Below are 27,900 nucleotides of genomic sequence, written 5' to 3'. Positions count from 1 at the left end.
TTAACATAATAGTTTAACACAAGAAGACAGCCTACCAGATCATTTAACATAATAGTTTAACACAAGAAGATAGACTACCATATCGTTTAAAAAACATAATAGTTTAACACAAGAAGATAGACTACCATATCGCTTAACATAATAGTTTAACACAAGAAGACAGCCTACCATACCATTTAACATAATAGTTTAACACAAGAAGACAGCCTACCATATCGTTAAACATAATAGTTTAACACAAGAAGACAGACTACCCTATCGTTTAACATAATAGTTTAACACAAGAAGACAGACTACCCTATCGTTTAACATAATAGTTTAACACAAGAAGATAGACTACCATATCGTTTAACATAATAGTTTAACACAAGAAGACAGACTACCATATCGTTTAACATAATAGTTTAACACAAGAAGACAGCCTACCAGATCATTTAACATAATAGTTTAACACAAGAAGATAGACTACCATATCGTTTAAATAACATAATAGTTTAACACAAGAAGATAGACTACCATATCGTTTAAAAAACATAATAGTTTAACACAAGAAGATAGACTACCATATCGCTTAACATAATAGTTTAACACAAGAAGACAGCCTACCATATCATTTAACATAATAGTTTAACACAAGAAGACAGCCTACCATATCGCTTGACATAATAGTTTAACACAAGAAGACAGCCTACCATATCGTTTAACATAATAGTTTAACACAAGAAGACAGACTACCATATCGTTTAAGATAATAGTTTAACACAAGAAGATAGACTACCATATCGCTTAACATAATAGTTTAACACAAGAAGACAGCCTACCATATCGTTTAACATAATAGTTTAACACAAGAAGACAGCCTACCATATCGTTTAAGATAATAGTTTAACACAAGAAGATAGACTACCATATCGCTTAACATAATAGTTTAACACAAGAAGACAGCCTACCATATCATTTAACATAATAGTTTAACACAAGAAGATAGACTACCATATCGTTTAACATAATAGTTTAACACAAGAAGACAGCCTACCATATCGTTTAACATAATAGTTTAACACAAGAAGATAGACTACCATATCATTTAACATAATAGTTTAATACAAGAAGATAGGCTACCATATCGTTTAACATAATAGTTTAACACAAGAAGACAGACTACCATATCGTTTAACATAATAGTTTAGCACAAGAAGACAGACTACCATATCGTTTAACATAATAGTTTAACACAAGAAGATAGACTACCATATCGCTTAACATAATAGTTTAACACAAGAAGACAGCCTACCATATCGTTTAACATAAAAGTTTAACACAAGAAGACACCCTACCATATCGTTTAACATAATAGTTTAACACAAGAAGACAGACTACCATATCGTTTAAGATAATAGTTTAACACAAGAAGATAGACTACCATATCGTTTAACATAATAGTTTAACACAAGGAGACAGACTACCATATCGTTTAACATAATAGTTTAACACAAGGAGACAGACTACAAGATCATTTAACTATTGTTTAATCTTGTGGAATAAGAGACAAAAAAAAAGAAAAAAAATATAAACGAAGACTGCTACTTACTTTGATTACAGAAGTCTCCTGTATAACCTGGAATACACAAGTTACACTCTCCGTTGACTGGATCACATTTCTGTTCACTACATTTTGTGGAACAGTTAAGCGAACAGTTTTGTCCATATGTGGTTTCATTGCAAACTGACAACAGATGTTAAAATAAATTAATCTACAAAGCAATATAGGTGGCGGGGGGGGGGGGGGTAGATTCGAAATAGGTGGTGTATATATATATACATATTTTTTTTTTCATTGCTTTTTTTTTGTGACGGTACGCACCGGTACGACGTACCGGCACCTTTTTCAATATTAATTTATTATATTGTTAATTTGTTAAAATTATTTTTTTTTCAATTGCGCGGAATAAGAATTAAAATATAAAATGCGAAACTGCTTACCGCATATTCATTTCCGATCATGTTCGTTTTTTTTTTTTTGAAGTAATGCTTTTAAAATTTCAAAATTTGATTGTAATAATTAAGACTTAAAGAAATTAAAACCAGCGTAAGTTAGAAATTGATAATTTAATTAATAATTATTTCTTAGCCCACTTTGGAAATAAAAACAAGTACCAGGTGGCCGAGACTCGCTCGGTTAAATAATTTCTTAAGGAAGGTTATATACCCGAATTCATTTCTGGGAATATTTTTGTAATTACGAAAATGAACGATCGGATAAAGACTACTAATCTGAAGAGTTGCATTAGTCTTCTGTTAGTTCATTAAATGTGCAATATTTTCTGAAAATGTTTTGTGAACTCCGATCATATAGTAATTTTTTGTAGGTTTTTATATTTGTGAGAACCAGAAGTCTGCAGGATTGACTGAACACATATACTCTAAGACACTCTAAGTAATAAAATATCGCCATCTTTCTTTAAATTACTTACGATGCCAAGGCAATGATTGTTTTTCAATATGAGCGGACAGTACGATAGCCTTCATCAAAAGCAGCCGCTTGCGCATTATGTTCACAATTGCTAAACCGTACTTAAACATGGTCTTAAAAGATGCTGTCAGCTGCGCTCATGAAGTTCCATAGGAATGTCTTTTAGTAAATGTACCGATACATACAAACTACTGAATTTTTTTGTCACACAAAATATTTGTCATATGGGGGGGGGGGGGAAGGAGGGGACCATCAACATATTCTTGAACCCGGGCCCACGGGTATCTTGCTACGCCACTGAGTTAAGGTAGTAAAATTTTATTAAGTTTAAAAAAATCTGTTGTAAATATTGTATGTTCACAATTTCTTTGCCATATCACAAATCGAGCCTTCCCAAACAACTTCACCTCCCGGACAAAGCCCAGTACCTTTCCAGGGTGGACATTGATCAGCGGTTTTGAGCTGTGTGCTCCAAAATTCACCCTAATATCCAGTATCTGGGGCAATCAATGAGGATATTTTCCAAGGTGAGACAAGAGTCACAGTACTCACAAAGTGGGGGCTCCTCTCTCTTCAGCACAAAGTAGTGCATGATGTATGTGTCAGCAATTCTAAGTCTGGACATGGTCGTGCTTTCCAGCCTTGTCAGACCCTTAAATGTCGGCCGCCACCTGACATCCGCCACAATCTGTCTGAGTTTGTTGTGGGTCTCAGCCTCCCAACGATCCTGCCACTCTGGATAGGTGGCAGAGGCTATACTCAGTCTCAGGTCCGAGCAGGGAATTTTTGTTCCTGACACCGCATGATTTAGGGCTCTCTTTGCTTCATTGTCTGCCGTTTCGTTTCCCTCTATGCCCACATTAGAGGGAATACAGATGAAGGTGACATCCCTAAGGTTGTTTTTTTGGCTCGTATGTACCAGAGGAAAGTCAGTCATCATCCGCCCCTGTCTGATGATTTTACGGCCATAGGTGCAAGTGATATTGCATGTAACTCAGCCGTAAAGATGGAGCAGCCATCGGGGAGTCTACGGGAGATTGTTTTGTTCCGAAAGGAGCAGGCACACGCGACCTTTCCCTCCATTTTGGATCCGTCTGTGTAGATGGTGCCACAGTCTCCGTAGCTCTCCTGCAGTTCCATAAAGTGAACTTGTAGTATTCTTCGGTCTTTTTTTTTTTAATTAGGAAGCGATAAATTTAATTTGGATTTATTAGTCAACCATGAAGGGGTCTATGGGATTTCTATTTTAGAAGTTTGGTCAATGGGTGGGTTTAAATTTTGAATGGATTATCTCAATCGATAGCCCAACGGCCCAACAGCTGTATGACGTTAGGCCTTCGATAATTTAATGTCGATAACAACAATTAGTTTATATAATGAGATTTTTATGTCGTCCTACACTGTTACTAATAGTGAGAATGTGAAAACTCTTACCTTTATCACATGAGTTTCCATAATATCCAGGTTTACACATTGGACAAAATCCAGATACACGATGACATTTACTCTTAACACAATTTTCACACGTTTGCATACAGTTTATACCGTATCGACCCAATGTACATTCTGAACCAGAAAAAAAACATTAAAAAATACTTTAAAAAAAAACAAAAACAAAAACAACACACAATACACTAGATATTAGTATGTGTATATTGGATCATACATGTATTTAATTTAACTTAGATCTAGATCTAGAGTCTAGATACTATTACGAAAGATGTAGATCTATATATTATAAGAATTAGTTCAAGGGCTGAAAAAGCTTATTAATTATTGTATGTTAGTATCTTATATAATATTTAATATTCCCATTATAGGGCCTCATCTTGCTTTTCTAATCATAGTGTGTTTCGAAGGTTAATTTTTATGAAATAATAAAATGAAATAACTATATTTTGGAAGTTCGTGTTTTAAAGTAAAAAAAAAAAAGACCCTACTAAATTAAGGATTAGAAAGATTTTAAGTTCTGTGCATGCGTAGCCTTTCGGTCTTGTCTAATAAATGAAACGCGGCAATAAATGGGATTATAAAGTACGTCAGGATGTCTAAATTCTTAGATACAGGCCTAACAAACGACTTCATATACAAAATTCTTTTGAAACACAAATATGAAGATTAATTTTATTAAATAATACAATTAATGGAATATAGGTTGTATTTTCATGTGTCAATGTAAAAACCTATCTTTGCGAAGTGTAGTTCTTAAAATTAGATTTAGATCCCTCATGTTAACTTTTTATGACGGTCTTAAGCTTGTTTTATATTTTATAAAGGCACATTCCTCGTTAAAGGCCAATTCCTCGTCCCATATGCTAGGACAAATTTGTACAAATGCTCCTTCTTCCCTAGTGCTATTTGAGCATGGAACGGGTTGCCTGAGCTCGCCAGGAAAACCAGTGACTTGGCAGAATTTAAATCATTGGTTAATATGCATGACTAAATGCATGACGCGTAGGACGTAATCATCTTCTTTTTAGAGGTAACGTCTTTATTATATAAGATAAGATAGGGCTACGGTACCGTTTCAGCGTGTAGCCAATAAACATTTATGCCAAGTATTAAAGTTTTATCGAGACATACATACATACATATATTATGCTTTGTATTATATAATATATATACAATGCTTTTTTTGTGACGGTACGCACCGGTACGGTCTACCGAAATCTTTTTCAATGTAGGGAAAAATTATTATTTTTCCTCTATTTTAACGTTTTTTATTAATTTTATTAGTAGTTAAAAGTTAGGCACTCTATCACTGAGTACCGGCAACTATTTGTTTTACATGAGCACTATACAAAATATATATATGTGTGTGTGTGTGTAGTGCTTATTTTTTGTAAAACAAAAAAGGTGCCGGTACTGATTACATATCTTTAACTACTAAAAATTAATAATATACGTTAAAATACAAGAAATGTAATATATTTTCAAAAAAGTGACGGTACGCCGTACGGTGCGTACGTCACTAAAAAAAAGCCCTGTGTATGTGTGTTTGTGTGTATGTATATACAAATATAAGTGGAATCAAAACTGAGTATCTATATCATTCACATTTTGAAAGACTATAAGAGATAGTATATGCCCTTACCGTTAGTACAATTAGGTGGGTCACTGTAACCATTACAGTCGAAACATAGCCCACTATCCTGATCGCAAACGTTGGCACATTTTACTGGACAGTTGGTACATTGAAGATCTGTTGTAGTATATGTACCAGCTGGGCATTCTGGGGAAATATTTCCGATAAAATACCTACACATTTACATCAGATTGATTAAATGGACAACGTGGAGCAGGAAAAACGTTATTATCTACCTCAATTGTAGTTATAGATAGAAAATATATCATAAACAAATATCATTAAATGTCACATATCTACATTATTAGTGAAAAACCCCCCACAAATCTACATATGTGGTTACCAATCAAAAGATCTCTTACACTAGCAAACGTATTCGCATTAACTCTTTCTCTCCTAATCGACGATGCCATCGTTGATTTTGACCTCTTTAAATTAAATTAATGTTTACTTTTTTTAAACTTGACTGAATTATATAAAAAGACCATGCATTTCCCTCTATACCAAAAACAACATTTTCTATAACAAACCACAAAGCTATTGAAGCCCAATCATAACAGGGGTAGTGAAATAGTAGAAATGTCGTCTTCTGAGTCTTAGTGAACACACCATGAAAGAAAAAGAAAAAACTATAGAAACAATAGATTTCATTGGTTCTCTACTAGCAGAGTGGTTAGCGTGTTGGCTTGAGAAGGCTTTAGCCAAAAATTACAATTTGGTCGTTCCCTCTTTTTTAAATTTTATGAATGTTTTTTTTTTTATATTGTTACTCTAGATCTATTACTAATCTAAGGACTAATTTTATTACATTATCGTAATTATTTGATACAACTATGCTTAATGTAAGCTTTGTGATTTTAAGGAAAAGCATTTGTTATATTTGTTAATGAAGATATTATATTAATTCTTCAGCAAAAGTATTATCCTCTGCTTCTATTGGAGCTTGAGCTGCGTTGTCAGATATAATTTCTGAAAATTCAATGACATAACAATATTCCAATTTCATTGTTACAATTGTTAAAATTTCATTGTTACATTCACACTTATTAATAATTCTGTTACCTCCATAAATTTCTACTTCACACAATGTTACTAGCTCTTTTGTGCTAATCTTCACTTGGGTTAGGTTGTTCCTTGCAGGATCAACAACAATATAAACAGGCAAAGCACTAGCAGGGATAGACGGGTCGGTGTAGTTAAACATTTGAGATCCAGAATTTTCTCCAACTAAGTCAAACCCTGCGAGTCTTTCCATGTAAACTAAAAAAGAAAAGGATTTAAAATGTACTGTAACGCTTTCATTTTACACAAATTGAGGTAAAGATACAAAAAGAATAGCTTTCATCACACCCGGGCCCAAGATCAATAGTAAAGAAAAAAAAAGTTGAAATAGAATTAAAATAAAATCTCTCTCTCTCTCTCTCTCTCTCTCTCTCTCTCTCTCTCCCTATATATATATATATATATATATATATATATATATATATATATATATATATATATATATATATATATATATATATATATATATATATATATATATATATATATATATATATAATTCTCTTCATGGCCTAACCATGCCAGGTACCACAAAAAGTAATGGAAAGATAACACTTGTATTTCTGCAAGTCGGGCTAGAGTCACCCCATATAGCTTTTGCGGCGAAAAAAAAAAAGAGGGAGAGAGGAGGAGAATAAATAATCTTCTCCGTATTCAATAGTCACTAAATAGCAGGGCCGGACCTAATAATTGCGGCTTCTTATGCGAGACAGATTGTGCGGGCCAAGTTTGGGTAGGGATACGGATAACAAGTGAAACTTAAGAGTTTGTATTAGAAAATACATTCGTCTTTGCATTATATTCATTGTTTACTACGTACAGAATTACTTTACGAGCCTTCAGCATAGCGATCATGTTTTCTACATATATCACGGTTACAAGCAAGGTTTACCAAATGTTTCAATGCTTCGAGAATTATAGTTATCAATAATTGTTCATTAGTTTAAGGCGAAAGAAGCTTTTTTCACCAGATTCCTCAATTACTGGTATTATATAATGTTTTTTTATCGCACGTAGGATTGGAGCTTTCCATATTTAAAGACACCTCTAAATGTCAATTTAGTCTATGTTTCAAGAGATTTTTATGAGTTTTTAGAAGATTTTAATAATTTTGGGAGATTTCCAATACTTAAAAGTGCGGGACCCGCTCCCGTCGCATAGGTTGTAGTGGTCTAAAGCCAGCCCTGCAAAATAGTGGTGTATGCTACGCCACGGGTTGACTAGTAGAACTATATTTTTGTACAAAGTTTAATATTTCTAATAAGGATTTTGTTACACAAGAGTTTCTTTGAAAAGACCTATATAATTAATTTTATGGTAATATTAAAAACCTGATCATCTTTTCTTGTGTTTCAAAATTTGTATAAGTATGTCCTGTTTTTGACCTGATCCTAAGCTAAGCATTTTAATGGTATGGAGCCCATTTTAATAAACACATGACAAATGTTATTGTCCTCTTTCTTCCAAACGTTTAAAAATATCTTGTAATTTTTTTTTTTTAGCACTAAAGGAAGCGAGGGCTCTAAGTTATAGCTTACTTTGCCTAAATTGCTTAAATTGATAAGCCAAGCACTATGTACAAGCGTTGCTTGTAATGATAGTATTACGTGTGATAGGTATCTTATCTTATATAATACATATGTTACTTCAAATAGAAGATAATTACATCTTACGCTAGGTCACTGGTTTCCTGGCTAGCTCAGGCAACCCATTCCATGCTCTAATAGCACTAGAGAAGAAGGACCATTTGTACAGACTTAGAAGGCTAGATCTAGCTAATGAATATTAATCAATAAACTATTGTAAAGCCTAAGGCTTTTCTTTAAACCAAATTTAGACTATTTCTTTAAAAAACTAAAACCGAAAAACAGCCAACATAAAATTGCTCTGGCTATTTATTCTGATATTTACTAAATATACGCTAATGGGATATGTTGCTGCATATAAAAATTATATATGTGTCAGACGCGAATAGCCCGAATTTTCAGTTAAAAAATGAATAAATGCTGGTTTAATAAGAAATTAAAGAAGCTTTGTAAACAGAAGGAAAACCTATAACTAAAATTTAACGAAACTAAGGCAAATATATATATATATATATATATATATATATATATATATATGCCTTTGATTTGGTGTTCTTCTAATTAGATATGAGTTTTTTTAAAGTTTTTTTTCTATTGTTTTTGTTGTAAATGTATTGATAAATTCAAGTTTACTTTATTCATTTTTTTTTATTTATTTTATTTTATTTTCTTAAACTAATTCGAGATTTTAAAAGAGAGGGAAACAATATTATAAACTTAAATACAGACCCACTGGCACCTTGTTAAGACTGATTATTAAGAGTGCAGATAAACTCACTATTTCTGTTGTATAAAACATATCTGGTGATCTCGGAAAGTGGGAATGTGACGTTCCACATTGGTTTTAAATCTCCATTACTTGTGTGTGTGCAGCTCAAGGCACTAAAATCTGAGTTTGTGTTTCCATCTACAGCTTTAGAAGCACCAGATATACTACAGTAAGTAGTTGTTTGCCAAGTCTTTTGTTTCAGAACAACGTTACGACCTGTAACATAATAGTGAATCGGGACAGTAAAGTCATTTACATGAAAAAAAAATCACATTTTCCTTTGTAATAAAAAAAATATCACAAAAGACAGGGGTAATTAATTTAATTTTCTCACAGATCAAAATACAATTAAGATATAGGATAATTCTATGATTGCCAACTGGAATTTCCAAAAAAAATTGACATTGAGTCAGGATAGAATAGCAAAAAATAAAAAAAACAGATTTTATTTTTGCCCCAAAACAATACAGTCCCGCCCATTATGAGGGGGGCACGCTGCCTCGGGAGCTATCCTCTGGGGTGGGAGGGGGCGCCACACGCAGTCTATATTTCTATGTGATGTTATAAAAAATTGGGGGGGGGGGGGGGAAGCCAATAAAGTACTTTGCCCTTTACGCCTCTGGTTCCACCACATGTTGTTCATTGACGTTTAATAGCTTTATACTTTTTTTTTATACAATCGAAAAAATGTCATGTCTTACTAATGCGCTATGCATTCATTACAATAACTAGTTTGTTTAATTTCTTGCATAACTATTGTTGTCTAAAAGATTACGAAAATTAGTGCGCTTATGTGTGTGTGTGAGTGTGTGCCAAGTACCCACAAACTTAAACAAAAACTGAAATATGTTTAGGCGTTATCAACCGTACTTTTTCGGAAATTCGAAACTCTAATTGAAAAAAAAAATAGATACATTTTATTCAAAGAAACAAATTCTACTAGATCTAAATTTTTATATATGAATCTAGATTATATTCTATTTCTGTTTATTTTTTTATTTCCTTTAAATCTATCTCTTGATATTTTAAGAGCTGATTCACGCCCTGTCATAATTATCGCGAGTGTTAAAGATCAAATCTAGATCATTTTCCAATATTTCAGAAGCAAAATCAAACGAATATTGAAATTTTGTTAAATTCATATTCTTATGACTGAAAATGACAAGTTTTCTTTTAAATAAAGTGCGACTTAATAGAATTTTTAAAGACTAGTAAAAAATATTTTCTATACCTCCGTTTATATACAATGAACAAAGCGATGTTTGTCCTGTTCCATTGATGATAACAGTTTGAATAGCTTCTGTCAGATCACATTGTATGTCTAGTGTAGCATTGTCCACAAGAAAATATTTCTGGTTCAGACATTCTATTTTAGGTAGGCCTATAGTTGCTGTAGTTTTACTAAAATATATAGTAAATCCAGGTAACACAGCTGAAAGGTAAAACGTTATGTCAGTAATTACAACCTTATGCGGAAAAAACAAAGACTAGTCTGTCACGTTTAGACCTTAATTACTATAAAGGCTATGAAAATTAAATTTAAACATAAATTGGAAGCTAAGGCGCAAAAGGTTTTTGTTAGTTTTAGTGGTCCAAAAGATAATCTTTTATTTTTCGAAATCAATTATGCAACCCTATCGTTTCATAAAACACCATGTTTGAAATAATACAAATAAAAGTAAGGGGGAGTGGAGTTATATATATATATATTATATATATATATTATTATTAAGTTTTATTTTCTAATATTTATAAGTACAGTTTAGCAAGTTCTAAAAAATGTTACAAAGATATTGTAATAACCTGAGGGAGGTAACTCAACGCGGCAAAGATGTGTATTCACGGGACATCACAAGCACATAAAAAAACATCTGTCCTTAGCACAGAATCTTCATATCGGCTCTAGGCTTGGACTTGGACGGAACATGGCCGTGTGAATTGCAGGGTTATAACTATTAAACTATATATGGCGATCTAATAGAAGACAGGAGAGCCACTGGTCGTCCACTTTTACGTTATACGGATGTATGCAAACGTGACATGAATCTCATCAAAATCGACACTGGCAACTGGAAAGAGGTGGCACTGGACAGATCCACATGGAGAGAGAGCGTAAAGGAAGGGTCACAGATTGCAGATGCCATACACAACAGAAGCAGAAAGAAGGGTGAAAATGCAACGGCGCCTGGTGATTATATATGCCCAACCTGCGATCGCAGCTGTGTATCAAGGATTGGCCTCTTTAGTCACACAAGAAGTTGCAAAGGGAAAAGATCGTCTCTCGAGACGTAAAATGCCACAGACAGATATATATATATATACAATTCCATTGATAGGATCCATAATGGGGATGGAACCCTGGAAATTCAAGTTATTAGCTCGACACTCATTACAGTTTCGGAAACTTCCTGACTTCAACCTACCAAACCTTTTCTTCTCAAATTCGATTTAAACCCGGCTACCTATGTAGAGATTATATAATGCAGAGTGCGTGAAATAATTGAATATAAAATCAATGGTCATTTTAATGTGTTCTGAGAAATTTTGTTTTAATTTTTTTTTTACGCACAAAAAAAAATTCAATTTACCTGGATCTTTGACTGTGAGTCTCAGCCAAGTAAAAACATAGGTTCTGTTAAAAGTAACAGTTACTGGTTGGCTCAAACAAGTTGTATCATCTCTGTCTGTAAGTACATTATCATTTGGTAATAAAATCGAGTTTTCAAGGACTGTCAGATCTTCTGTAGAAAAAACAACAAAATACTATAGACGTAATCATTATGAAAGTTATATTTGCAATTTTTTCTTATTCTGGTTACATATACATCAGCGAACAATGAAACATAAAACTTGAAAAATATATACATTAAAATAAAATAAACTATAATAATGATTGTCAAGAGACCGAAGATTAATGAGGAATGCAGTATTCCCCGTGGTTACGCAACTTCCAGCACAGGTAGGCTATAACCATTGTCCGCCGGTGGTCTATTTAGATTTTGCATATCCGCCTATGTCTGTCCTCGGTAGAGGAAACTTTTTTTTTTTGGTCTCAGATGTGTTTTCAGCAACCTTTGGCATACGTTCGTTCCCCATTCGGGATACGTACTCTGCCCAGCGTGACTGTCAGACCATAAGAAGTCCCGCTATACTGTCCATACTGGCGTTCGCAAGGTCATCGCTGTTTGTAATGCGGTCTCGCCACCGTATGTCCATGACCACTTCATATATCTAGGAAGCATAGTATCCAATGACGAATTGATTTCATAGGAAGTTAATAACTGTCTGGCACGGGCCAGTAGCGCGAGAGTTTGGCGGAATAAATCTAATCGCCTGTCTAGTCACCAAAGTAAAGGTCACCTACACGGCTCTCCGCAATTAAAGTGTAAACAGTTTATAAAACACTAAAAACACAATAATATAATCATACATCGGCAAATTCAATTATTTTTTTATTTCATAATTACACAATTAATCAATCTACTAAGTGTTTGTAAGAATCTGAGAAATATTAAAATACAAAATAAAAACAATGAAAATACATGAATCGCATCGTATCGTAATACTTTAGTAAATACCCTTTTTATAGTGTAACTTTCATTCTTATTACATTCACAGAGCGCTCTGGTCATCAAATTCTGCATACGCCGCCGCCTCTTTTAGTTAAAAACGATAGTTCCAGATATTACTATCTACTCAGCATCAATATCACTGTAAATGGAACCTCCCGCCCCCTTCCTTAATGTCGTAGATCACTTTACAAATCTGGGAAGCATAGATTCAAATGACGATTTGCTTTTAAAAAAGGTTGATCACCTTCTGGTCAGGGCCAGTATTGGACACCTCCAAGCAAGAGTGTCGAGAAATAAATCTCTCTGCCTACCTACAAAAATCAGTGTCTACCAAGGAGTGGTTCTCTCAACCCTTCTTTGTGGATCTAAGGATCTGAGACAGGGATACGATACAGAAAGCAACTAGGATTTTTTGGACGTTTTCACGGAAGATTTATTTCGCTAACTTACTCCTGGAGGCGTGCAAAAACGATACTGGCCCTGGCCAGATGGTAATAACTTTATTTAAGTCGAGGCATCATTTCCTAGATATGTGAAGTGGTCTACCACGAGACTTTCTTTCCACGCCAAAAAGGCCAATACTTTTAGGTAAAAGATGCAATGTAAATGACTCAACGTAAGTTTCAGTTTTCTAGACTGTATCTTATCTTATCTTATATTATGAAATACAGACGTTACTTTAAAAAGATGATTACGTCCTACGCGTGTTTTTGTATGGGAACTTAAGAGACTTTTCGTTTCTAATCGCATTGTACAAAGACATTTAGAACTAAAAGGATAGCAACCCTTCTGAATGGGACTTTTTAACTTGACGTCAAAGGAAAAATTTGACAACGCCTACGTCACTAGGCTTACTGCAGTACACTATAACATTTTTTGGCTAACAAGAACAGGTTTTGATAAATCAATAGGCCTAATTCAAGATTTGCGCACCATCTCATTGTAGGCTCTATTTGCCTTTTCACCCAAGTTAAGACCACTTACATGGATCTTCGCAATAAAGTGTACACAAACTACAAACATAAATCACTTAAAAACACAATAACCACAAGGTTTCAAAAACAGATTGTGTGGAGACACAAACTCAAAATCGGCCCCCGAAGTGGTCCACCCAGACAGGTAAAAAAGGAAGGTTTTCAATTAGTGAAGCGTATCAACTAGTGAAGAACCTCACTACCTTAAACCATTTAAGAACCAACACAATACAAGGGAAAAACAATAGATGTTTAACTGAGGAAAAAGATGTGTTAAAAAGATGGACGGAATACTGTTCAGAGTTGTATCACTTTGAAATCTCAGGAGATACAGAGATACTAAATGTCCCGGCAGTATCCAACATTGGCGATTATCCGATTCTTCGCTCAACATATGGTGAAATTCTACAGGAAAAAACATACTAAACGCACTCTATACGATTCGCAACAAGATCAGGCAATCAGGAGAATCGCCCAAACCTTGGGCCCAATCAATCATATTAACCCTTCCAAAGAAAGGCAATTTAAAACTCTGACAAAACTATCGCACCATCAGCCTCATAAGTCATCCCAGCAAAGTCCTGTTAAAAATCATATTAAACCGGCTAAAACCGATAGTAGACAACATCATATCAGAGGAACAAGCAGGTTTTAGTCGCAGCACAACAGAACAAATTCTAAACCTCAGAATGCTATGTGAGAAATATCTCCAACACCAAGAGAATCTTTTCCATGTCTTCATTGATTTCAAGAAAGCTTTCGATCGAGTATGGCACGGGGGCACTCTGGGCGACAATGGAAAAGTGCATCATAAATAAAAACATAATTAAAGTTATCCAGAACCTCTACAAGAATGCCACCAGTGCGGTGTACTTCAACAATAATATTGGGGACTGGTTCAAAACCACAGTTGGAGTAAGACAAGGCTGCCAACTTTCACCAACACTCTTAAATATCTTCCTTAAAACGATGATGGAAGATGCCCTCGAGAGCTTTGAAGGTACTGTTAGCATTGGAGGAAGAAGAATTACTAACTTGCGCTTCGCAGATGACATTGACGGCCTAGCAGGGACAGAAGAAGAACTAATTTCACCTACAGATATCTGCTGACTGGTATCTTGATGACGTCAATGCTTGCTCGAGGCTCGCTGTAAACTTTCATATTTCATCACACTAAAAGCTCTTGGGGCTGACAAAAAGAACAAATAAATTGTGGTTTTATTTCAGCTGTTCAAATCTCGGCTTCAAGGGTTGAATTGCAGTGTCCACAAGTCTGAGAACTGATTTATCCTGTAGTTATCTTCAGTATGTCAAAGTGTAAAGTTTTCCACAGAATTATCATAATACTTTCTTCTTTGACGTTTGGCTGGAAAAATTACAACATGCACCATGTTTGTATCAAATTCCTTTTCTGTAACAAGAATCTGAAACTAGTCCAAACCTCCCGCAGGACGACGGGGGGATGGGAGCGGGCAGGGTTTGAACCCGGGACCATCGATAAGTCCGAACGACAGTCCAGCGCGCAAACCGCACGACCAGGCAGCCATCCTTTCAGGAGATTTCCATGAGCTTTTGAAAAATCAAAATGGTTTATAATGGTTTAATTTAATACTTTACATCTAGAATTAGTGCGTGGCCTATGAAAGTAGGGGGGCCCACTGCGACCTCATAGGTTGCTTAAGACCGCCATAACGTCACAATAGATAGACGACATACTAAATGAAGACCGCATGAATCGGGTGCAATTTTTTTATTGTTGGATATTTTTTTTTAATATACGGTTGATTTTAATCCTAATTAACATTGAAACCCAAATTGTTTTGACTTATTAATTATCACCACTACGCTTATCCCATAATATTTAATTATTAAAATTCATAATTCAATAAAATAAAACTAAATACTTACGATGTTGGCATTTCAGACCAAACCAGCCTCTGGCACACTTTCCATTACCCAGACAAGTACCATCAGAGCTACAACTTGACTCACAGTGACATCTGAACTCTTTGTTTGGTCCGAACCAACCATCTGTTGAATGTAACGGGAAGAAAATTATATATATTGGTAATGGATATACGTAACAGATTCTAGAAAATGAAATACTAACACAACAAAATGATGAATATTATAATCCAACAGAAAACATAGGATATTATCATCAATCATCCATAATTTTCCGAAAAACCTCTTTCTGAAGCGCTTTTGAACTGTACATTTACTCTCTAATCGGCCTTCTGGTTTACGACCCAAAAATCTTCCCATGAGGCTTATTTACTTTTTAGTTCCTCCCACGCCGCTCGGCTCATTAGGCGGCAAGCTTCCTCTGCAAAGATCAGTCACTGGCAAATGTCTGAAGCCTCTTCCCGACTGGTCCACTGTTCTGAGGTCCTCCGTGAAAGTGCGATGCATATACGAGGACGTCTCTATTTGGGCTTTCCTCGTATCGGCCTCTTTGTCATCGCAACTCTTTGTGTGCGTAATTCATTTTGTTGGAGAACATGTCCCATTAGCCTCATGGGACGCTCTGTCACAACCTCACTCAGTTCGGCATAGGATTTCATTGTTTGAGACCCGATCTCTATAATTGACTCCTAAAAATCCGTCTTAGCCATATTTGTGTAGCCGAATTTAGTCTTTTCTCAATTTCGGCAGATGACGTCCATATCAGGACAGAATATTTATGTTCACATGTTAAACTCTCATGTTACAAACGAGGCAGTGACCTACGCCCTCTGCCCCAGATTTTTCTTTTTGAATCGTGTATTGTCTACGCCAATAAATAATTGTTCAAAGTTTTAACTTCATGCGAGAATGTAAGAGAAATAACGAGTTCAAACATTTGTCCAGACAAATTGACACACAGACAGACAAATTGACACACAGACAGACAAATAGACACACAGACAAACAAATAGACACACAGACAGACAAATTGACACACAGACAGACAAATAGACACACAGACAAACAAATGGACACACAGACAGACAAATTGACACACAGACAGACAAATAGACACACAGACAAACAAATAGACACACAGACAGACAAATTGACACACAGACAGACAAATTGACACACAGACAGACAAATTGACACACAGACAGACAAATTGACACACAGACAGACAAATTGACACACAGACAGACAAAAAAGAACGAGATGGCATAAGCTTTATGGAAAATACAACACCTCCTATACACATGTTAAAGAGATATTAGTTGGTGCCTAACTAACGAATGCTAGATTTTTTAATGTAATTTTTTACACCACCCTCCCCCCCCCCTTCCATTTTGAAAAAAAATTCCTGGTGTTGATGGTCTGTTCGTCGATGATTCTATATGTTAATGGGGCATGCGAGTTCGTTGAAGACACAACAACAGAATGAATCAAGAATATACTTGAGAACGCAGGCTGATAACTTCCAACAATTTAATGAACAATAAAAAGGGCACAGTCCTCTGTCGTCGCTAGCCTAGCATCGTCCTCCAAGGTGTCTTGTCCACTACTCTTCTAGTTCCTAATCCTACTTTTTAATTACTCGTCACGTCACTAAGGAAAAACCCGATTAAACTCAACATCTACGCGTCTTGTGTCTTTACACTGGTTAACAGAATGTATACAATTATTATCATCAGTATTATATTTATAATGGCTCAGATTCACTGACTTACCTAATACCATTCCTCTCATTTGCCTCTAGCGATAAAAAAAAATAATAATCTCTATCTCTTACCTTGGATCTAGAACTAGTAAGGTATATTCATGATCGAAATCGCAGTGGTTAAGTTAACCATATACGATTCTGTACTCTCAATTTCGAAAAGTATGTTTTTTTTAAAAGACGACATAATACAAAATTAACACTTCCTGTTTGTGACCCGACAAAATAGCGTGGACAAAATAGCGCCGACAAAATAGCGCGTTCAAAATGGCGAGGACAAAAAATAGCGCCATTAAAATAGCGCGAAATTCCCCGACAAAATTGCGCAAGATAATGTAGCGCATTCTTGTATATGATGTGTTTAGAAGGTCCTTTAGGAGTGTTGTTGTTAAGGTCTCTACCTTTTTCAATATTATTAAATCTAAAAATATGCCATATTTGCTGATAAAGAGAGTACTTTAAATGTGTCCCATTCTCTTTGTTCCTTAAAGTTAAAAATTCATACAATATGTGTGTGATACACATGTGTTTTATTGTATGATCAGAAATCTTGATTATCTGGGTCATCTCTCTTTGATCAACCCGGAGCGTCATTAGCTACAACTTGGAAAACGTATTGCGTTTAAGGATTAGTTGGCGATCACATATCTTATCTCGCCAAATGTTGGTTTAATCTCAGGCAGTGACTGACCAATTCAATCACTGATTTTGCTATTTCCTGTCCGTCTTTGTCTAACACTATCATATAGATATCAAGGTTTAGAGGTGCCCATTAGAATTGTACACATCAATCAACTTCCCGTTCGCTCCGGAGAACACCCTTCATTACACAAGAATATAATCAACGACCTCCTTTCCTTGTTGAACATTCTATGACAAATATCAGCAGTTTTTTTTTTTCTTAAACGGTGTGTAAATCTGTATGGAAGTATCTTTTTGAAGTGCACTTTTGGAGTCTAAATAAATGATATATTTTGAATGTAGTCATATTAGCTTATTATAATTGTTGCATAATGTTTGCATATTTATATTTTAAGACGTTTTTTTCGCGCTATTTTGTCTGCGCTATTTTGTCGGCGCTTTTGTTCAGCGCTATTTTGATCGCGCTATTTTGTCGGCGCAATTTTGATTACGCTATTTTGTCTGCGCTATTTTGTCTGCGCTATTTTGTCTGCGCTATTTTGTCTGCGCTATTTTGTCGGCGCAATTTTGATTACGCTATTTTGTCGGCGCTATTTTGTCTGCGTTATTTTGTCTGCGCTATTTTGTCTGCGCTATTTTGTCTGCGCTATTTTGTCGGCGCAATTTTGATTACGCTATTTTGTCTGCGCTATTTTGTCTGCGCTATTTTGTCGGCGCAATTTTGATTACGCTATTTTGTCTGCGCTATTTGTCTGCGCTATTTTGTCTGCGCTATTTTGTCTGCGCTATTTTGTCTGCGCTATTTGTCTGCGCTATTTTGTCTGCGCTATTTGTCTGCGCTATTTTGTCGGCGCTTTTGTTCAGCGCTATTTTGATCGCGCTATTTTGTCGGCGCAATTTTGATTACGCTATTTTTGTCGGCGCAATTTTGTCTGGGAACCTTTCCTGTTTGCTCCATTTTTTATAGGCCTAGAAATTTACTTTTTTTTTAAACCATATAGATCTTGTTGTTCCTTCAAGGAACAGTACCAGGAAAAAGAAAAAGTGGTAAACAGAGAAATTAAGGGAAAGACAACATCAAAGAATGGACGGGCCTGTATTGAAGTAAGTTTTATCTAAGACAGCGAGAAATGGAGTGAGACTGTAAACAAATCTAGTGTGATCCAGAAACTGAATTTCACTAGGTGCGTTTGTCGACTACTAAGTGTCGGCAGCAAAAACTCAATACTAAGTTTGCCTGCCAGCAGTCTCGCCTTACTCAGGATACCATCCCTGAGGTTTCCCTCAGCATGGTCAAGTTGGTTTTTGATTATGTCAGTATAATGTGTTATGTTAATTTGGAGAGATTGCAACATCTGGGAAACTGGTTCAAAAACGGATAAATAATTGAAGAAAGAAAGAATTGATCTGATTTTTTAGTAAATTAAGTATAAACCATCTCGCTCGGGATTGTTACGGAATAAAATGATAACCTTGAAAGCATGACCTATATCAAAAACATGAGACGCGTGATGGACAAAGGCTGCAATGGAATATTTTTCACGAATTTTTGTCTCCATTAACACAGTTCTGAATGCTAGTCATCACGAAGCAGACTTCGTAGACTTAGCCGAGTAGTTTGTCATTAGATACAGATATTAAACTAAATTTAATAGATTTAACTAAGTCTGCTTCAGTCAATTCTAAAATAATGTACTTGGCCGCTTTCAATAATAAATCATAAACAATGATATTTAGTTTTATAGCTCGAGCATTTCTGAGGGTCACCATATAAAAAGCTTTAACTACTGCTATGTTTTTCTTTCTTGTATTTACCAGCAGTCAAGTCTGGCTTTCTTAACTCCATGGAAAACAGGTAGGTAATGCTAGTAACTAATTTTTTAGATAATGAGCCTTAAGATCTAGACCATAGACATAAAAGCACATCTAACACAAGAACTTGACAACAAGAGCTTCAAATAAATAATGTGGCGGTTTTCACTATAAATGCATCAATAACAGCCAATAAACACAATTGGCTACACTAACTTCAAATGCTTTGCTACACAACAGAACTGTCTAACTAATCACTACAAGTCTCTCTAGCTCGTACAGCTACATTTTCGAGGACTCAAAGGTATCACACAGTCCTTACTGCCTTGCTGTCCTGGACTCAACCGTCCTTTGTAACACATTGTCTCTCGTCCGTGAAGGCTTTCGGTCACATGACCTCAACACGGGTCATACTTGCCTGTACTAGCAGTACTGCCCCTAATTCAACAGCACTTGACCTGTGTGATAGGCCTGAGTCGTATGTGTCAGTAGACCGCACACATTAACCTTTTCAGTCCGGAACTGGAGTTACTACAATATTTTATGGTTATGAAACTAGACTTAAAAGATGGTAAGCAAAATTATCATGAACATAAACTTATTATTCTCTATAATGAGTGGCAGAAATAACAAAAAGACAGAGTCTATTGAAGATAAAGACTTTTTAGTTCTCTAGCCAAATTTAAAGTACTAGTCGACGGACGGCGTAGCATACGCCGCTATTTTACAGTGCCGACCTTAGGCCACAGCAACCTATGCGACCGCAGTGGGCCCCGCACTTTTATAGGACCAGCGCTAATTTTAGGTGTATAAATAATTAAATTAAACCATTTTATAACTTAAAACAGTTTTACCGCGGCCTCCTGTTGATTTAACCGGAGGTCCTGGAAATCTCCTGAAATTGCAAAGTATACGAAAAGGTCCTGGAAATATCCGGAAATTATTAAATCTTTTGAAAACTCATACAAATCTCCTGAAATATATAGACGAAAATTGTCATTTTGGGGTGTCATTCAATATGGAAAACGTCAATCCTACGCTCGATAAAAAAACACGACATTATGCAATGCCCGCAATTGTGGATTCTAGTTAAAGAAGCTTCTCGCGCCTCAAACTAATGAATAATTACTTGAGATCAACAGTTCTCGTAGATAGATTGAAAGATTTGGTAATTCTTGCTATTGAGCGTGATCTTTGTAGGAAATAGAATTTTAATGATGACACGCAAGGCTCGTAAAGTAGTTATGTACATAGTAAAGAATTAATAAAATGCAAAGACAAATTTATTTTCTAATACAAACTCTTAATTTTCTCTTATTATCCGTATCCCAACCCAAACTTGGCCCCACGAAATTCGTTTCGCATAGGTCTCTACAATGGTTAAGTCCGGTTCTGCTATTTAGTGACGGATGAATACTACTTTCCCAAACCACACCCGCCCTCTTTTTTTTTCTCCTCTTAAATTACCTAGAATAACTTCCTCCGTCCGAGATGCAAAAATAAAAGAGTGATCTTTCCATGGTGTGCAAACTCTTGAGCGTGCTCTGTCACCTCGATAGTTACTACAGAGTAGATTACTCCCCACCCTCCCCTTTTAACGTGAGGTAGAAATAAAAAAAAAGAGTGATATTTCTTGGTTACACCGGTCCTGCCCTGCTATTTGTGACTACGTGTTCTCTCCCCCCTCTCTTGTTTTCTCGTGTACTATCCGCAGAAATAAGAGAATGATCTTTCCTTTACTTCTTCTTCTCGTTTAAACTGTTGATTTTCTTTTTTTAGACTTGGAAAAAATATAACGGTCAAACTGACTTTTCTCATAGTGGTCACCGAGGTAGTAATTCTTTTACTAGCTATAACCATCAGTTGGCAGAATGCTAGGAAAATCATTTGAGCCGTTTTCGAGATTCACGTCTACCAACATGTTGTTCAGACAGAAGGCGACTTGAATATAGGAATACTTAACATTAAACACATTTTAATAAATTTTTAAAAAGGCAATACCTCCTTTATGCAGCTTATAGAGCTAATGTTTTTCTCTTAATAACTAATGAATGCTAGATTTAAAAAAAAAAATATGGACACGGGACTCAAAAACGACTCTAATGATTTTACTTGCACTTTCACCCAGACCACTTGGTTTGGAAGTCAAGTGCTTTACAACTTGGCCACCCTGCTTCTTATATTCAGAATAACTAGTTTTATTACATGATTTTTATATATTAACTCCATGTAAATGAACCTATGGCAGGGGTTCTCAACCTGTGGGTTGCGACCCCTTGGGGGGTCGATTGACCATTTGCCAGGGGTCGCCTAAGACCATCGAAAATATGGATTGTTATTGTCTACTCTTCTATTGCTGTATGTGTGTGTGTATGTGATGTGTGTGTGTGTGGGGGGGGGGGTCACCGAACTTAAAAGATTGAGAACAGCTGACCTATGGTGTTCAGTTTTCCAAAGTATTTCCTAAAATGGACAACTTAAATTAACTAACAGAGAATATCAATGTCAAAAAAGGAAACATAGAACAACCCTAATTGGCTATAATTAATGTTTTATAAAAGGTGATAGACGTAACAGAGGTGCCCCGCGGAAACGCTTTAAAAACCAGCATAGGCGCCGACTTTACCTAGCTGACATAAAAGAGAGCACCTGGTTATTGTGGTTTCAGAACGAGACAGCTGGAGGTCATTTTCAAAGGCCACAAGATTCACAATTGAGACAAAAAGAAAATCCGCTGCCGAGAACTGAGGAAACGGCGGGAAGAAAATCTAATCGACCACCGGCTGACAATGATAATGCTTGCCCTGATGTTGCGAAATATCTAGGTCGGTTTTAGGGCTAAGTACTCACGGGAAATATTGCATTCCTCGTTAATTTTTCGATTCGAATAGAAGCCTTATGTTAATGTTTAAGATCTAACTACACTATTTTGAAATCATTCTTACCTTGTGCAATAGCAGCTTCAAAACATAGTAAACACACTAAGAACGCCGGTGTGTTTCTGAGTACATCCATTGCTCATGTGTGAGAGAGCTCTTATACACTCTGTGCTGTTTTCAAATGTAACGGTAGGTTGGAGATACAGGACACTACTGATGACTGCACAGTTCCTCATGTGCTCAGGTACCTATAACAAGACATTGATGGTCCATACCTCGTTGCCATAAATACCGAGACAACAAAGAAAAATATATCCCCTTTATCAAATAGGAAGTAAATTGCAAGAGAGAAAGTTGCATAGATATTTCGATCATGATATATATATATGATATATGATCAACAGTAGTCAAACTAAATTTCCATTTCTTTGGACCAATAAAATTATCTTATCTAATATTCTCTTATTTTATTTTCTCTTATTATACAATTGTTAACTAGATTAAAATGGAATTGTAAATGAATAAAGATATTACAACATTACTTCTTTAGTAGTTGTTAATAATTTTAATATACATTTACGAAAATAAAAAATTCCTCTTTACTATCTAGACAATGTAGGTCGTTATTAGATGAATTAAATAAATTGGAGTCAAATTGGAGCGTGTCTTTCCATCCATAAATGTATTTATGAAGTGTAACAAAAAATCTAAAACAAATTAAATCCATTGGTAACAAGTAACTAGTAACAAAGACTAAAAGCGCAAAATACTTAGGTGTTATAATAAATTAAAAACTGTCATAGAATCCACATATTGATGAAACTATCAAGAAATCAAACAACTCAACTCAAGAAAACATTTAGAAAATGGAAGAGACACAAAATAGAGCAATGAGATTCATAACAAAGGAATATTCACTTTTGACTACAGTTATACCTTTAGTAAAATTACTATATTTAGAAAGTCTTCTGGATAGTAGACTCAAAAGTAAAGTAGCAATTATGCATAAAACTCTAAACTCTAAACCATAATCTTCAAATACAAAAACAAAATTTAATAAAATACTCAGAAAGACACAAAGATAAAGGCACATTCCAAGCTCCATATGCTAGGACAAATTTGTACAAATGCTCCTTCTTCCCTAGTGCCATTAGAGCAAGGAATGGGTTGCCTGAGCTAGCCAGGAAAACCAGTGACTAAGGAGAATTTAGGTCATTGGTTAATATGCGTGACTAAATGCATGACGCGTAGGACGTAATCATCTTCTATTTTGAAGTAACGTCTGTATTATATAAGATAAGAAGATAATAAACTAGGATCTTTTACAGCTTTTAGTCTATGAGTAACATCTAGTCACTACAATCTTTTTTTAAGGGCAGACCAGGAAGTGGAGTTTAACCTGACCTAGAAATAATGATTTAAAAAAAATTCTATTTATAGAGCGCTGTTAGCAAACAATGCAGACCCTAGGCGCTGTGATAACATTCCTATTACCAACTCTTTTAAGTAACTAACTGCCCTTCACTCTAGTTCACTTAAGGTCAAAAGTGTTCACTTTAGGGCAACATGAGTTGTGAACAATATTGAAATAGTGCACCTACTCAATGGCACCAACTTTGAGGTGGTGAAAGGTTATGTATTTCTTACAGCGATTAAACTCCATGATGACCTGCTAACTATCATTTAAACGAAAATGTAAGCTAAAAATCTATGGTCTTCTGACCTCGCAGTACCAAGGAAACTAAAAGACTAAGACTACTTTATTGATCCTTATGGAAATTTGATATGATTTCAAGGAATTTTTCCTGATATGAAGACAAACACAACAGAAACATACACATAAATAGAACAGACACAAGATAAAGAGTTCATTCAACGAAATATTTGTTCGAAAGAGGCTGACAGAGGCGCGGTGGCTGAGTGGTAAAGCGCTTAGCTTCTGAACCGGGGGTACCGGGTTCGAATCCTGGTGAAGACTGGGATTTTTAATTTCGGGATCTTCGGGCGCCTCTGAGTCCACCCAGCTCTGACACTAGTTGGGGAAAAGTAAAGACGGTTGGTCGTTGTGCTGGCCACATGACACCCCCGTTAACCGTAGGCCACAGAATCAGATGACCTTTACATCATCTGCCCTATAGACCACAAGGTCTGAAAGGGGAACTTTTTTTTTAGGCTGATAGAGAAAGAAATGGGAAGACAACATACACAAATGGACGGGCTATCATTGAAAGAGGTTCTAAGACAAAAGACTAAGAGGAATGGAGAAAGTCGGTCGAGAAATTGCATGATGGCCCAACGGTCCAACAGACTAAACGATAGGTAAAGATAAAAAGTAAAATTCTCTGAACTCCTTTTTTCCCCTCTTTGTTTTCTCTCCTGTTTCATGTCCTGTTGGCTTTGTTTACATTTTCCCTTCTCATAAAAGCAACTTTTAAATTTTTGAGCATCGCTACCAAACAAAACAATTAGACATACATTCATACACACACATACTCTTTTTCAAATAACAATTAAATGTCTTTTTTTTTTAAAGTAACAAGTTTCTTACATACGTATTCAGCAGTATTCTACATTACTATTGATACAATTACTTAGATGTCTATTTACACCATTATTCTGTATGCCTATTTGTTCAGTTATTAACTATGACTATTTACACAATTATTGTGCATGAATATTTACACATCCTGTTTGCTTATATACACGCGTGTTTTACAAACCATTTTACACGAAAGTATTACATGTCTATTTTCACAAAAAAATTTTACCATTTCAACATCTTTTTAATTATCATATTTCAATGTTATGTAGACAAACGCATTCATACAAAAGTATTTTATTAGCCTTTAAGCCGTTTACATTTCAAACGAAGTCCAGTCACCGGATTAAATTCATAATTGTAACAACTTGTCGACCGACGGCGTAGCATACGCCGCTATTTTACAGGGCTGGTCTAAGCCACTGCAACCTATGCCCCCAAATTTTTATAAGCCCCGCGCTAATTCTAGATGTAAAAATTATTAAATTAAACCATTTTGTAACTTATAACAGATTTCCTTGGCCTCCTGTCGATTTACCAGGAGCTCCTGGAAATCTCCTGAAATTGCAAAATATACGAACAAATCCTGGAAATATCCGGAAATTATCAAAATCTTTTGAAAAATCATACAAATCCCCTGAAATATATAGGCAAAATTGTCATTTTAAATTTCACTTATTATCCGTATCCCTTTTAAAACTTGGCCTCGCGAAATCCATTTCGCATAGGGCCCCACGACGGTTGAGTCCGACCCTGATATTTAGTGACGGGTGAATACAGAGTAGATTACCTGTTCTCCTCCCCCCCCCTCCTCTTTTTTTTCGCCGTTAATTAATTGGATAATTGAAGTGAATTTGATGGCCCTATAAAAAATAAAATAAAACAACGAAAAAATAAAATTACGCACTTTATTTAAAACTTAGTGCGCTACCTCAGCAATAGCAATGGGATGACTTTTGGTTATTCTTCTTTGAAAACATTTTCGATGCCTGTGCTAGGCCCCCACCAATCGGAAGTCATAGGCTGGCTCCTAGTTTCCCTATACCTAAAGCCGGCCATGCCCTTCCCCGCCCCCTTTTAGCTATTTACTTCCTCTTTCCTGAATTTGATCTACTCTCTTTACTCTTGTTTGCCTATTAAAACAAGGTGTAGACCATTAATCTATATCTACTTGATATCTGTGCACACAAAGGGCTATATAGTAGTTATCTCAAGCGTTCCGTTATATTTTAAAACTGCGTAGAGTGTGTCAACAAATCAACATTCTACACACTTAGCAATGGCATTACACAGTAACGCGTTGTCGTTCTTAGTGTGTCTTGTATATTTTCAAGTCTCTATTTCACAGGGTAAGATCTTTTTTTTGTTTCAGAATATTGTAGTTCATTCTTAAGCCTGGATTCTATTCTCTTATTATGGTATTGTGTTTTCTATTTCACATGTATTTGTCATTTAATTATAAGCTGTACTATGTAGCGTCTTGTGATTAAACATACACTTTGGTTCTTCATACCAAAATATGCACATCAGTGGAGTAGCTAGGAATTAGCCTTCATTTGGGGACCCCGAGAGGGGCTGGGTTTGACCTCTTTGGGGGTCCCTACATTTTGCGTAATATTTAATATTTGAAGTAAAAAAAAACACTCATTTGGGGGCACCCTCCCCACACCCCAGCTACGCCAGTACATTATGACTACGATTTTGTACCATGAGCATAAACATGATATTACTGTTGGGGGGTCGCCGTATATAATGGGCAAATGTAAAAATGGGGTCACGGAACTAAAAAGGTTAAGAATTATTTAAGTTACAAATTGTAAAAAAATGTTTAAGAAAATCGAACAGAACCTCTGCATTCCAAAGGGAATTCCAGTCCTCTGTAAAATAACTAAATTTATTTACATGCGGTCAGTGTACATAGAATATACCTCGTAATAGAATTAAGTATTGTTTGGATTAGAGGCTTGTTGGCCGAGTGGTAAAGCGCTTGACATATAAGGTTCACGAGTTCGAGGCTTTTTACAAGATTGTATCAACTCACTCTTTCTATCTGTCTATGTGTCTGTCTGACTAGTAAAAAGTTTGTGTCTATGATCTCTGTAACACTGAATCTCGGTTCAAGCTAAAAGTTTGCAAAATTATGTATTTTAATTGGTAACACAAATATCAATAATAAAAAAAAAATGTAAGCGATTTTTTAATTAACTATTGGTAATTCATTATTTTGTTTGGTATCTCGAACCTCGGGTATGCTATTCTGCCTCAATTTGGCACCCGGGTTGAAACGATTACTTGAGGAAGTAATTAGGCTAAATGAATTGCAAAACAAAACTCCTGTGGGAGTGTCCAATGGAATGCGAGAGCTTTCCCATTGCACGGTGCGGAGTTGAAAGAGAGCTCCCACGTCCATGTCGATAATCCATGCGCCGTTTCTCAAGGGACCGTTACACTAATGGCGAGTCCTGCACGGTTAGCTTGGTACAACAAAGGAAAATGGCGGAGGTTCCCGGTGTACTCGGCCTTCGGCCATGCATTCTAGTCCATGCGCCTGGAGTGCCAGATATATCGGAAATAGCAATGCTTTACTCTTTTGAAAATCAAACGGTATCTTGAAAAGGGAAAAGAAATTGTAATTGACTGAAGAGTTGGTATAAGCTGAATTAGTCCCCTTTGTAGGTCGCCGCTCTAAATTGAAACAAATAATATATAATTATACAATCTTCTCTAGTCAAAGATACCTCACTAGCAGAGTGGTTAGCACGTTTGCCCGAGGAGACGTGAGCCACGAGTTAAAATTAAGGTCATTCCCCCTTTTGTTTACAAATGCTTTCAATAACCAA

At 35.7% G+C, this 27,900-nt stretch overlaps 2 protein-coding genes and 1 long non-coding RNA gene across 3 annotated transcripts in view; 1 reads left to right on the top strand and 2 right to left on the bottom strand.

Annotated features, from left to right (window-relative positions):
• LOC106056033 (uncharacterized) overlaps window positions 1-22,734 on the bottom strand; it is a 95,053-nt gene extending 72,319 nt beyond the window's left edge. Inside the window, exons 1-2 of the mRNA XM_056028539.1 lie at window positions 22,588-22,734; window positions 15,430-15,552 (exon numbers count right to left, since the gene is read on the bottom strand). Coding sequence (XP_055884514.1) covers window positions 15,430-15,552; window positions 22,588-22,657 — 193 coding nt within the window. The 5' untranslated portion in view covers window positions 22,658-22,734. The remainder of the gene's footprint in view (window positions 1-15,429; window positions 15,553-22,587) is intronic.
• On the bottom strand, window positions 9,144-11,703 carry LOC129926152 (uncharacterized). The gene is made up of 3 exons (XR_008777807.1): window positions 11,564-11,703; window positions 10,207-10,407; window positions 9,144-9,191 (listed from the first exon to the last, which is right to left on the bottom strand). It is a non-coding gene; the product is annotated as an uncharacterized LOC129926152 (long non-coding RNA).
• Window positions 22,735-26,153: 3,419 nt separating the features above from the next.
• LOC129926175 (multiple epidermal growth factor-like domains protein 10) overlaps window positions 26,154-27,900 on the top strand; it is a 30,932-nt gene continuing 29,185 nt past the window's right edge. The window contains exon 1 of the mRNA XM_056028529.1: window positions 26,154-26,409. Within this exon, the coding sequence (XP_055884504.1) occupies window positions 26,340-26,409 (70 nt within the window). The 5' untranslated portion in view covers window positions 26,154-26,339. The remainder of the gene's footprint in view (window positions 26,410-27,900) is intronic.

This window comes from Biomphalaria glabrata, chromosome 5 (genome assembly GCF_947242115.1).
Source record: "Biomphalaria glabrata chromosome 5, xgBioGlab47.1, whole genome shotgun sequence".
NCBI classification, from domain to species: Eukaryota; Metazoa; Mollusca; class Gastropoda; family Planorbidae; genus Biomphalaria; species Biomphalaria glabrata.
The sequence above is the reverse complement of the archived record's forward strand: the minus strand, read 5'-3'. Positions and strand labels throughout refer to the sequence as shown.